Source organism: Gymnoscopelus braueri (genome assembly GCF_963280865.1).
Source record: "Gymnoscopelus braueri genome assembly, chromosome: 9".
In the NCBI taxonomy this organism is placed as follows: domain Eukaryota; kingdom Metazoa; phylum Chordata; class Actinopteri; order Myctophiformes; family Myctophidae; genus Gymnoscopelus; species Gymnoscopelus braueri.
In genome coordinates this window covers 3,155,181-3,169,088 of record NC_137610.1, presented here as the reverse complement: position 1 = coordinate 3,169,088, position 13,908 = coordinate 3,155,181, and the positions used below count along the sequence as shown (strand labels likewise).

General features: G+C 40.2%; 1 protein-coding gene across 2 annotated transcripts in view; it reads left to right on the top strand.

The window, feature by feature from the left end:
- The first annotated feature begins 4,272 nt into the window (after nucleotides 1–4,272).
- The window catches only part of ferry3 (FERRY endosomal RAB5 effector complex subunit 3), a 30,915-nt gene continuing 21,279 nt past the window's right edge, over nucleotides 4,273–13,908 (top strand). The window contains exons 1-5 of one of the 2 annotated variants that reach the window (XM_080437574.1): nucleotides 4,273–4,333; nucleotides 5,185–5,382; nucleotides 9,705–9,850; nucleotides 12,814–12,995; nucleotides 13,708–13,807. In XM_080437574.1, coding sequence (XP_080293700.1) covers nucleotides 5,190–5,382; nucleotides 9,705–9,850; nucleotides 12,814–12,995; nucleotides 13,708–13,807 — 621 coding nt within the window. In that variant the 5' untranslated portion in view covers nucleotides 4,273–4,333; nucleotides 5,185–5,189. Of the gene's footprint in view, nucleotides 4,334–4,420; nucleotides 4,458–5,184; nucleotides 5,383–9,704; nucleotides 9,851–12,813; nucleotides 12,996–13,707; nucleotides 13,808–13,908 lie in introns of those variants that run through there. The other variant, XM_080437575.1, reaches the window with a different exon arrangement.

The following is a 13,908-nucleotide window of genomic DNA, read 5'->3' as shown; positions in this document are numbered from 1 at the left end:
ATATAAGCACAGTGCCCGCTCCAGAGACCATATCACACCAGTCCTCCACCTCCTCCACTGGCTGTTAAAGGAGTAATTCACCCCAAAAGACTCAAAAGCTGAATTCCAATACCCCAAATCTCGGCCACTCACTCCCACTCGGTCACTCCAGCTTGACCCGGAAATAGTTTGGGCCCAATTGTTCATTTGGAGGCCAAGCACCAAGCACGTGTTGACCCTCACCATGATCCCGGAGGTGATAGGACTGCCCACCGAAGACATATCTCTCATTTTGGCTGGAGGAGGCGAGTGGAGTCGAGTGGAGGAGCCGAGCGGGCTCTCCGAGTCCGCATGGAGCGAGTGTACATGAAGTGTAGGCTCGACCACTCGTTTTTTTTTCCTTCTCCCGTATACATGCATTGACCTCCTCCACATGTGGCCACACAAACACTGCTTGAAACCCGAAACCATGCCGAAACCGCCAGTGTTAATTTCGTCGACTAAAACTATTAAAGAAAAAGATCGTTGACTACCTTTACGAAAAATGAATACAAAATAAAAAAAACTGAGCTATGATGATGACTAAAACTTTTGACAATTTTGTCAAAAACTAGAGGAAAATGTTAGGTAGGGACTAGTGGAGAAGAGATCCAGTCGAACTAAAAGACAAGTCATTTTATGCTTGCGTTGTGCTCCGACAACAGCCGATCTACAAGCTCACAACGCGGACGAGTTGTGAGCTTGTAGATCTGCTATTTTCGGCACACAGCTAAGTATAAATCAGGCATTGCTACGCCATCACAGCCCACCAAAATGCATTTTTAGTCGACTAAATCAACTGAAGATCTAGTCGACTATAAAATCTTATAACATTTTGTCAACTAAAACTAGCCTAAAAACTAAAAAAAATCTAATGGCTAAAATATGACTAAAACTAAATGGAATGTTATTCAAAAGACTATGACTAAAGCTAAATGAGTATTTGCTGTCAAAATTAACACAGCTCTCCACCTACAAAGGACTCCATGTGCCATAACCTGGCTGGCTCCTCTCTGAGCCCTCGGACCTCATCCATCCTCATGTCCCGACCCGCTCCCTCAGGTCCGGGGACCCCAACCTCCTGGTGGTCTCCACCCCAGGACCAAGCTGAACCTGGGGGGTAAGTCCCTGTGGAATGTAGGCTACTCTCCAACCGTATCAAATAAGTTTCAGTGCTATACATTCTTTCTATTTTTCACATAATGATTTATGTTTTTAAATAAAGTTGTTATTATTAGTATTATTATTAATTATTAGTATTATTAGCATTATTATTACTGTTAAATAGATAGATAAAACAATAGATAAAAACTGTGTAACTGCGCATTACTGCAGTGCAGGGAGCAGAAAAGACAAATAGGCTAATGTCCACAATTGTGTCTTTAAAGGCCAATGAATGTTCTGTTTTGTTCACCATAATAATCTTATATATAATCCTTTTTGATTGATTGATTGATTGATTGATTGATTGATTGATTGATTGATTGATTGATTGATTTCTTGAGTGCTTTTTTAACAGTTTGCAAAACAAAGGCACAGAAAGTACAGTTCTATACAAAATGATGCTAAAAGGATTAAAACCCAAGAAAGCACTGTGTCCATGTGTATTCAATTAAAATGGTTATATCTTTTAGAAAGAATCATTGAAGAATGCTAGTATATAATTTACGAGATTATTTTATAAAAATGAAGCTATGATATGGAATATTCTGCAAAGCAATGTGCCGTTTACAGATGTTCTATTTCTATTTGTTAAAAAACTAAATCTATCAAGTTCCCTTATTCTAAGACTGAATTCCCCCTTTTTGGCCAGCAGAGGGCGTTAGAACACTAAGCACATGATCAAATCAGCCTTGGTTTTGTTTGACACGATTCGCGTGTTTTCAATTAATTTGGTTTTATGAATGAAGACGTGAAAATAAACAGATCAATCAGAATGAACTCATATCAATTGTGACCTGGCAAAATAGGAAATACCTTTTGAGGGAGAGGGAGGGGGAATGGGGCTAAAATAAATCAAACAGGTTAAAAGCAAATCAAACCCGAATAGAAAACACATATAAGCACAGTGCCCGCTCCAGAGACCATATCACACCAGTCCTCCACCTCCTCCACTGGCTGTTAAAGGAGTAATTCACCCCAAAAGACTCAAAAGCTGAATTCCAATACCCAAAATCTCGGCCACTCACTCCCACTCGGTCACTCCAGCTTGACCCGGAAATAGTTTGGGCCCAATTGTTCATTTGGAGGCCAAGCACCAAGCACGTGTTGACCCTCACCATGATCCCGGAGGTGATAGGACTGCCCACCGAAGACATATCTCTCATTTTGGCTGGAGGAGGCGAGTGGAGTCGAGTGGAGGAGCCGAGCGGGCTCTCCGAGTCCGCATGGAGCGAGTGTACATGAAGTGTAGGCTCGACCACTCGTTTTTTTTTCCTTCTCCCGTATACATGCATTGACCTCCTCCACATGTGGCCACACAAACACTGCTTGAAACCCGAAACCATGCCGAAACCGCCAGTGTTAATTTCGTCGACTAAAACTATTAAAGAAAAAGATCGTTGACTACCTTTACGAAAAATGAATACAAAATAAAAAAAACTGAGCTATGATGATGACTAAAACTTTTGACAATTTTGTCAAAAACTAGAGGAAAATGTTAGGTAGGGACTAGTGGAGAAGAGATCCAGTCGAACTAAAAGACAAGTCATTTTATGCTTGCGTTGTGCTCCGACAACAGCCGATCTACAAGCTCACAACGCGGACGAGTTGTGAGCTTGTAGATCTGCTATTTTCGGCACACAGCTAAGTATAAATCAGGCATTGCTACGCCATCACAGCCCACCAAAATGCATTTTTAGTCGACTAAATCAACTGAAGATCTAGTCGACTATAAAATCTTATAACATTTTGTCAACTAAAACTAGCCTAAAAACTAAAAAAAATCTAATGGCTAAAATATGACTAAAACTAAATGGAATGTTATTCAAAAGACTATGACTAAAGCTAAATGAGTATTTGCTGTCAAAATTAACACAGCTCTCCACCTACAAAGGACTCCATGTGCCATAACCTGGCTGGCTCCTCTCTGAGCCCTCGGACCTCATCCATCCTCATGTCCCGACCCGCTCCCTCAGGTCCGGGGACCCCAACCTCCTGGTGGTCTCCACCCCAGGACCAAGCTGAACCTGGGGGGTAAGTCCCTGTGGAATGTAGGCTACTCTCCAACCGTATCAAATAAGTTTCAGTGCTATACATTCTTTCTATTTTTCACATAATGATTTATGTTTTTAAATAAAGTTGTTATTATTAGTATTATTATTAATTATTAGTATTATTAGCATTATTATTACTGTTAAATAGATAGATAAAACAATAGATAAAAACTGTGTAACTGCGCATTACTGCAGTGCAGGGAGCAGAAAAGACAAATAGGCTAATGTCCACAATTGTGTCTTTAAAGGCCAATGAATGTTCTGTTTTGTTCACCATAATAATCTTATATATAATCCTTTTTGATTGATTGATTGATTGATTGATTGATTGATTGATTGATTGATTGATTGATTGATTTCTTGAGTGCTTTTTTAACAGTTTGCAAAACAAAGGCACAGAAAGTACAGTTCTATACAAAATGATGCTAAAAGGATTAAAACCCAAGAAAGCACTGTGTCCATGTGTATTCAATTAAAATGGTTATATCTTTTAGAAAGAATCATTGAAGAATGCTAGTATATAATTTACGAGATTATTTTATAAAAATGAAGCTATGATATGGAATATTCTGCAAAGCAATGTGCCGTTTACAGATGTTCTATTTCTATTTGTTAAAAAACTAAATCTATCAAGTTCCCTTATTCTAAGACTGAATTCCCCCTTTTTGGCCAGCAGAGGGCGTTAGAACACTAAGCACATGATCAAATCAGCCTTGGTTTTGTTTGACACGATTCGCGTGTTTTCAATTAATTTGGTTTTATGAATGAAGACGTGAAAATAAACAGATCAATCAGAATGAACTCATATCAAAACACTGAAAACAACCAGTATTTGTTATCATTAATAATAAACTACTACACCAGTCTGTAAGTGTAGCGAAAGTGCCAAAGAGTGCAAACAGACAGTCAGCTGACTGACTCCCGGAGGGGCGTGCCTGACCGAAAAATAGCAAATCTACAAGCTCACAACGCGTCGCTCCCGTGACTCGATGTGAGCTTGTAGATCTGCTATTTTTGCTGCGCAACACCGCCGCGCAGCCTTCAGCCTGTTGTGTTTATTATCAGGAAGAAAGAGGCTCATTCAGAAGATAAACATTAAGGTAAATATACTCAATGTAACGTTTCATTAAGGTAAATATACTTCATGTAACGTTACATTAAAGTAAATATACTTTATGTAACGTTACATTAATATAAATATACTTAATGTAACGTTACATTAATGTAAATATACTTAATTCTGTTCTGTAACAGTGTTAAATAGCTCTATATTGTGATAGTCATCATTGCTATGAAGTGTACGTTCAGTAACGGTGTTAAATAGCTCTATATTGTGATAGTAATCATTGCTATAGAGTGTATGTTCAGTGACAGTGTTAAATAGCTCTATATTGTGATAGTAATCATTGCTATAGAGTGTATGTTCAGTAACAGGGGTATCCATGTCTCTCCAGCTCTTTAGTAAACAGAAAATACATTTTCAGGTTGGAGACCATTTCAGCCAATCATAAGAGAGTATACCAATATATCAGCTTCATAGTTTGTCATAAGCTTCATAAGAAAATCCCTCACCCTACCGTTAAAACGTTTTTTTCCCTCCTCGATTAGTCACCCCATGGAGACTTGAATTCATGGATATTATTTTTATTTTTGTCGCATTCCTAAGCCAATAATTTGATGATCGGCAGCGGTTCCGGTAGGAGACACAAAGAGTCTCCTTTGTGTCTCCTACCGGAACCGCTGCCTGCCGGTCCGCTGGTCATCGACTTATTGGCTTAGGAATGCGACAAAAACAAAACAAATATTCATGAATTCAAGTCTCCATCGATTTTTTTTTGTGAACTATCCCTTTAATGGCAATTAATTTTGTATGACAATGAATCATCAACTAAAGTATGGTGATGGTGACATCCTTAGTGACACTGTGTCCCCTTCCTTCTCCTTGTTTCAGCTGAGATGATGAAGAAGAACAAAGGCATCAAGGTGAGCAGCAGTGCCTTTGCTGAGAAGGACTTTGTGTTTGAGTTCCGGGCAGGGAAGCAGCAGTGTGTCCTCAAGGTGCCGCTGCAGTTCCCCGTTCAGGAGAGCATCAGCGACCTTCACGGAAGACTGATGCTGCTGCACAAAATCCCTTGCTTTGTGGAACATGGTGAGAGTGCATTTAACACATTGACTGCCAATCGCGTAGATCTACGCGAACCTAAATAAAGCCGCAGCGTGCCAATCGCGTAGATCTACGCAAAGTGGTCTTTTTTGTGTCTTACATTAGATGAAGTCCTTCCCTACATTGTCAAGAAATTTCATCCATCTAGACCACAGAGAAGGTGTAAAATCTCATGATCTGGTCAAGTGATCACATAAAACATGTTATTACAAAACACTAAAGTCGCATAACGTCAGGGGGTCCGCCAATCCGCTCGTATCAAACCGAAAGTTTAATCCGAGCAGCAAGCGGCTGCATGTGATCAGTGCGAGGGGAGCCCACGGGGGAAGCATGCATGCAGCACCCGGGGGAAGCATCCGTGTGCACGTCACATGCTTGCGCTCGTAATGTGCACGAGCATGACCCCAAACACATCAGCCGAGTGATGTGGTCGCCTCGCTATCATTGTTTTGAAACAAATAAAGAAAAACTTACCGCGATCGCGATCATTGCAACACGCGACACAGTCGCCATGAATCCGTCCATGGAGTTTATTTTTATATGGATAAATCCGTGTGCCACGATCGGTGCGTTGCAGAGGACTACTGAAGGTAGGACTTTGTTCTTTTTCCAGCGCCCTTACCCGCCTCGGGAGCCACCGTCGCTGGGCGCGGAGGTGGACCGGGGACCCCCGGGGGTCCCTGGCTCCGGAGGCTCGACCCCGGCCGGGAGCCACCGTCCCTGGGCACGGAGGTGTGTGTGTGTGTGTGTGTGTGTGTGTGTGTGTGTGTGTGTGTGTGTGTGTGTGTGTGTGTGTGTGTGTGTGTGTGTGTGTGTGTGTGTGTGTGTGTGTGTGTGTGTGTGTGTGTGTGTGTGTGTGTGTGTGTGTGTGTCCCACGCTCGCTATCGCTATAGAATAAGTTAGGCTTGTGTTTGTGTGTGTGTGTGTGTGTGTGTGTGTGTGTCCCACGCTCGCTATCGCTATAGAATAAGTTAGGCTTGTGTTTGTGTGTGTGTGTGTGTGTGTGTGCTAGGGGTGGGACGATATGGGTACCTCACGATACGATATGTATCACGATATTAGGCCCACGATAACAATATATATCACGATATCTGAAAATGCCGATATATTGCGATATCACGATATATTGCATGAAATTTCACCAACGATATATCACGATATCTGAAAATATCGATATATTGCGATATCACGATATATTGCATGAAAATTCACCAACGATATATCACGATAGTCCTTGTATTCAATTCATAAACACATAAAATAGCACCAAACAGTTCAAAATCATCATTACACAAATACAGAGTAGGAAAAACAACGTATCACAAACAAAAAAAAAAAAAAAAAAATTCTTTTCTTTTTTTTTTTTAAATATCGATATTTTTCGGGAGGATATCGATTATTTATCGCGGGAGAAAGTATCGCGATATATTGATATATCGATATATCGTCCCACCCCTAGTGTGTGCACGCGTGCGCGCCTCACTGCAGGGAGGCTGCGCGCACAGACGCACACAAGAGTTGCCGAGTAATCCTGGTCACTATACTGCCTCCCCCTGGCCAGCCAGGGCGCCTGATGGAGGGGAAGGGAACTGGTTGGAATAACGTGTTCCTTCCACGCGCTACGTCCAACCAGGGAAACTCTCCCCTGTCAGGTGACAAGAAGGTCAGTTGGCTCTCATGCATTGAAGGAGGCATGAGCTCGGCCCTGGCCTCCCTAGGTTGGCAGAGGGAAGGTAGTGCCCAGGATTACATAGACAATTGGCACTGGGTGTAAAAAATAGGGTTACAAAATCGTGGGATAAAAATTTTAAGAAAAAAAAAAAGAAAAGCTGCCGATCGTTGTTGTTTTGAAACAAACAAAGAAAAACGTGTGTGTGTGTGTGTGTGTGTGTGTGTGTGTGTGTGTGTGTGTGTGTGTGTGTGTGTGTGTGTGTGTGTGTGTGTGTGTGTGTGTGTGTGTGTGTGTGTGTGTGTGTGTGTGTGTGTGTGTGTGTGTGAGGCTGCGCGCAGCTGGTCTCTCCCGTGTTCGGATCGCCGTGCTCACAACCGTGTGTTGTGGATCGGCTATTTCCCCACTCGACTTGAAATGTGATTTGTGGACTATTAGTCAATTTAGGAAGTTACGCGGTACAAATAGTACATATCACTTTGTTTTTTGGGCTTGTTTTCATAGACCTGGTTGCTTATTTCTCTCTCACAACCTGGCGTGGAATGTGTCTCACGTGACCGCTAGAGCAGTGGGTCTTCAACCTGTGGGTTGGGATCTCAACGCCTCGTTGTGAGCTTGTAGATAGATATACTTTATTGTCCTTGCGGAAATTCATTTTGTACCAAGCAGCCATCAGGATACAAAAAAATGTATACAAAAAAATTGGGGGGTCACAGCCTGAAAAGGTTGACAGACAGACAGACAGACAGACAGACAGACAGACAGACAGACAGACAGACAGACAGACAGAGACAGAGAGGAAGAAGAAGAGAGGGCTAGCTTGTAGATCTTCACAATATTTATCTGTGGAACCAGTCAAACAAAATGGTGGTCCCCAGTTCAAATATGATTATTTTGGGGGGTCACGCCCTGGCATCCCTTATTTTTATTTATTTATTTTCACAAATTGTCATAAATGGCATAAAAGAAGAAAAAAGCTGATCTACAAGCTCAGTAAAAGCTTGTAGATCTGCTATTTGTTGCTATGAATACAGGTGTGGCTTGAGATTTTGACTTGTGTGGGCAAAAAGTTTGCAGAAGTAGGCTCTCGATGAATGTATTGATGTTGCACTTTGAACTTTGAATTATTATTTATTATTTGGAAAAAAAAATGTTTTGAAAAAAAAAAAACAGTGAAAAATGTGAAGCTGAAATAAGCTTGCAATTTGGAAACAGTGATAAATGTACTATCAAAAGTAGTTTTTTAAATGTCTTTTTATAAACAAGTATTGTTTACATGACTGATGTCAAGGAAGGCGCAAAATAAATGTCAAACACTTTTGAAATCATTTGTATGCCTCTAAAGTGTGTGTCTTACTAAAACGCTCATAACTCTGATTCTAAACAAAAAGGTCTGTTTTTGGTGAAGACCAAGCTGTATTCAACTACCTCTAGCTAAAAAACGGAACATGATATCAACTCACTTTTTTTTTCAGATGAAAGAAGAGATTCTAAGATTTGTTTTGAGATATTCCATGTGTTCATAGTCATAGCACACAATATTCTGTGAGTCCTCAAAGATGAGTCAGAATGGTCAAAATGTCTGGCAGTGGGGAAGCCTGTTCTAGAAAACCCTATGGCAGTCAATGTGTTAAAGCCTCCTAGAATTGATGCTCTATCAACAACAAAAAAAGCACAGTGCTGAGAAAGCCTTGCTCATTGCTGCAGTTAACTCTAATGGATCGAGTGATATATCTCTCTGCACTCATTCTTCCCTTTTAAAATGTGAAGATTCATCATAGTTGATGTGCCATTTGGCATTCAGACTGAGTAATACAAGCATATATATATATATATATATATATATATATATATATATATATATATATATATAAACGGCTTCACTTTATGAAACAAACTGTACTGTATTTGGTTTAAATCTGAATATAATATCTTCTCTCTTGGGCGCTGTAGATGTGAGCAAGTCTTTGTTTTCACACTTTCCCTATGGTTTTTGTAATTACTTGAACTGTATAGTTTAAGCCCAGGGGGCTAATGGCTCAGTTGAGTATTGTGAGTTTGAAAAGGATCTAGGCATCTTTTATTTGACTTAAGATCTTATGTGGAATGAACTATAATGTCAACAATATACAGTATATTTTATTAGATTTTTGAGTATTATATTTGACTTTTTGTTATTTTTAGTTATGGAGCCGATGTGCCCCAATTTTTTACCACTTAAAACTTTACATTTTAGACACATTTCTTTAAAACCAAAATATTAAAAAATAGCTGATCTACTCGCCGCAATGTGGCACATTCAAGTTCAGTTTATTTATTTATTTTTCGGATGAAATGTCAAATATAAACGTTCATCATTATCTTAACTTTTTCAAGTTGATTAGAACACGTTGCACAATCGGTCTAGGTCTTAGGACTCTTCAAAGATCCTGATCGGCATTGGACCCAAAACTCTGGCATCGGTCGGCAGACTCGACCTCATATCATTATATGAATGCTTCCGTTGATAAGTGAAACATTATGTGTGGTGTTATGATGTTCCTCCTCCTCTCTCAGACCTAAAGACATCCCTGTCCACTGTCATAGAGACACAGATCATCCAGGATTATGACCATGTATTGATCCTCCTCCTCTCAGACCTAAAGACGTCCCTGTCCAGCTTCGTAGAGTCAGAGAGCATCCAGGATTATGACCAGGCAGCAGAGGTTGCCCTGCAGAGACTGACCTCAGGAGAGGTTGACATTGACCTGCTCACAAACGCATGGGCCAAATCCTACTCTGAGGTAATGATGCTTTCACCATGTAAGTGATTTTCTTTGGCTAAAACAAGTGTTAAATAGCTCTATATTGTGATAGTACTCATTGCTATAGTGTTTGTTCAGTAACGGGAGTCTCCATGTCTCTCCAGCTCTTTTTTTTAAAGATATTTTTTAATACCTTTATTGATAGGACAGTAGACTGACAGGAAATGGGGAGAGAGATGGCGGGGTGACACACAGCAAAGGTCATCTGGATCGGGAGTCGAACCCACGACGCGCTGTATAGCTGGATTACCAGCATATGTGGTATGCGCCTGGACCGCTAGGCCAGCACCCCTCTTATTAAACAGAAAATTCATGTTCAGGTCGGGATACCAATTTTATCCAATCAGGATAGATAACTCAGTCAGGATACAGATTAAACAAGTGCAATTGGAAGTGATGACTGATGAAAGAAATGAGCATGCAAAATTGGAACTGAAACACTATAAAAAATTAAGCTGATAAATGGATACTCTCTCCTAATTGGCTAAAAGTTTGTCACCTACCTGAAATTGTATCTTCTGTTTATTAAAGAGCTAGAGAGACATGGAGACTCCTGTTACTGAACAAACACTCTATAGCAATGATCACTTGTATCACAAAATAGAGCTTTAAACTTAAAAATAAATAAAAATGTTTTAACCAAAAAGTATCACTTACCCTATCTTTTTAAAAGAGTTATTATTATTTTTAAAGCTCTATATTCCGATAGTTATCATTGTCAAAGAGTGTTTGTTCACTAACGGGAGGTCTCCACGTCTCTCCAGCTCTTTAGTTAACAGAAAATACAAATTTTCAGGTCCAAAACTAATTTGATCCAATCATGGAGATAACTCATACCGGATAAACAAGTGACAACAACTGGTCTTTGTGGGGTAAATTTGTCTCTCCTGATTGGATAACATTTGTATTCCGACCTGAAAATGTATTTCTTTGTTTATTAAAGAGCTGAAGAGACAGGGAGACCCATGTTACTGAACAAACACTCTATAATAATGATTTCTACATTGCAGTATTGATACTTTTACTTAAGTAAAAAATGTGAGTACTTTTTTCACCACAGCTGGTTGAGTGTACATCCTCTAATTCCAAGCGTACCAGTTTATATTCTGCTGTCTGTCACTTGGCCCGGGCACTTATAAAAAGCCCAGCCCAGCCTGTGCTACTGTATATAAATAAACCCCTTTTGGCCCACTGCAGAGGGGGCATTTTATTTAGGCTAACCATTCACATTTTATTGCACTCACACAGAAATAGTCGTGGACGCGTTCCAGTCCCAGTATCCATGATGTTTGTGGCATGACGATTCCTGGTGCCTTCACAAATAGAGTTTCACATGGTGTTTGTTTTGTGTGGCTTCTCTAAACACAGCTGAGCTGCTTTGACCCTCATGGGGTTTCCTGAGGACCGAGAACATGTTTAGTTGCTGTTTAGCTTCGTCTGAACAACAGACATGGCCTGTAGTTTTAAGCCATTAAAACCGGGAACGCATCCGTTTCATTTTTAAAAATTGATTTGGCTATTCAAAAATAGCAGATCTACAAGCTCATAGCGTGGCACAGAGTGCCGCACTATGTGCTTGTAGATCTGCTATTTATTTTTTTATCCTGAAAAATGGTATATAATATATATATATAATATATAATATATTTGTATATAATATACATATTTTAAAGCGAACATTTGTAACACAAATCTTTGCTCCTGGGGGGTCCCTGGAACAAAAATATGTTTTTTAGATGGGGGTCTGCGGCCAAATACATTCATTTTAGGGGTCCTTGACATGAAAAAGTTTGAGCACCACTGATATAGCAACGTTTTTTCAAACTGTTAGGATTTAGTAGGCTTTTGTAGATGCGTTCCCGGATTGAATGGCTTAATGCTATCCACCGGAAGCCAATAAGTTGCTTGTCACTTGTAGTTGTGGCACGCTTGGCAGGACACGCCAAGATGATCGCCCGACCGACACTCCCCACGATGGCTCTGGTTTCATACAGTAACCATGTACTGTGTGCTAAGGCTTCATTGCCTTCATACTGTGCCCACTTAAAACCACAATTCTTGGTAGAAATTGAAAGTGCTATTAGATCAGTGATTCTCAACATGTGGGCCGTGAGCGTTATTGTAAGTGGACCCCCAAATAATTGACAAAACACTACGTTTTTAATTGATATTCTAACATGAATATAAAAAAATAATCATGGTATCGTCATTGTGATAGAGATAAATAGGTATACAACATTATTTCCATTGATCCAAACTGGATACACAATCGATTGATTTTTTTCATTAGAATAGACGTGCTCTGAAAATGCATGCGGACCACTTAACACGGCAGCCAACCGATGGCCTCCGTGGTCAGATGGGTGGGCCGTGGCGCGAACACTTTGCGAGATTTTCAAGTGGGACAACTTTCAGCCACTAGATGTCGCACTGCACTCATCACATCACCACACCTCTGTTGCATGAGGTTCCTTATTTCCCACAGTCACTTCTATAAGACAGCGCTCATGCAGTGTGCACAGTGGTAACGCGGCGCCTGCTCCACGCATATCTTTAGGGGAAGAAAAGTACCTTCCCAGATGGTGGCCATGAACCAAAACGACTTTTCTGGACCTGTCAAAATTATTTCAATTATTATTTCACAGTCATAGTTGTTTTTTTGGGGGGGGGTATATATTTATATTTTATATATTTTTTTATTTAATTTCATGTGTTTTTTTATTAAAACATTTATTATTCATCTACCTATTTGTTTTAAATCAATATCACATTTAACCCTTTCAATCTGGGAAAGCATCTGTGTCATCTTAGATTATAGCTATTATAGCAACTTAATTGTTTTCAGAAAAAAGGCATTTTTAGAATCAGCCTCAGGTCTAGATGGGTTAATAATTGCCACTGTTAAGGTTGCTCTTTTCTTTTCTCTTTTCATCACTGGCTAGACTACGCTGGAGCATGCTCGCCCTGAGGAGGCCAGCTGGGACGAGGACTTTGCAGACGTTTACCACGAGTTGATCCACTCGCCTGCGTCCGACACCCTGCTCAACCTGGAGCACAACTACTTTGTCAGCATCTCTGAGCTCATCAGTGAGAGAGACATGGAGATCAAGAAGCTACAGGAGAGGTCAGTTAAAAAAAGAAAACACTTTCAACCTGGCATCTCTGTTTTAGGCATGTCATTATAGGCAAAAACAATGTTCAAAACTTTTCACAAATGTTCCAAAATAGCCGAGCTACACGCTCACAATGCTTGTAGTTGGCTGATAAATCAGGCTTAAAGGGATAGCTCACCCCAAAAAATATTTTTTGTCTATCGATTAGTCACCCCATGGAAACTTGAATTCATGGATATTAAAAAATAAATAATGCAGATATACAAGCTCATAGCGCGGCACTGAGTGCTGCGCTATGAGCTTGTAGATCTGAGTAGATCTGCTGTTTTTGAAAAACCTTTTCATGGTCCTTGACATGAAAAAGTTTGAGAACCACTGATGTAAATATCCTTGTATTTGTTGAGTTTACCAGCAGGGACTTCCTCCACTGCTTCCTCACACTTCCTCTGACATCACTTCCTCCACTGCTGACATCACACAACTGCTCAACTGAATTATTATTTAATGTTGGGGGTGGGGCCGATTTAGCTATTTAAAAAAGAAATTGCGAAGAAAACACTGGTTTGAGGTGTTACACATCATTGGCACTGTGGGCTTTGGGGAAAAAATTGCATGTTACACGTCATTGGCACTGAATGAGTTTAGTGTTTCAATGAAAAGTAGCAGTATTGGACATACAAGGTTTCCACCTGACAGTGACGATATGGTTGTGTTTTAAACCAGGCAAACGGCAGAAATGGACAAAGCGTTGCTGGAGCTGGGAACCACACTGAGTGACCTGGACGTCAACGCAGTAGCGACTCAGCATTTTGAGGCACAGCAGGTAAACAATAAGAAACCTCGTATCTCCATATTTCAACTTTAAAATGTAAATTAATGCCAATACAAGAGTGTGAAAATAGCTATTTTCACTATTTTAAAATG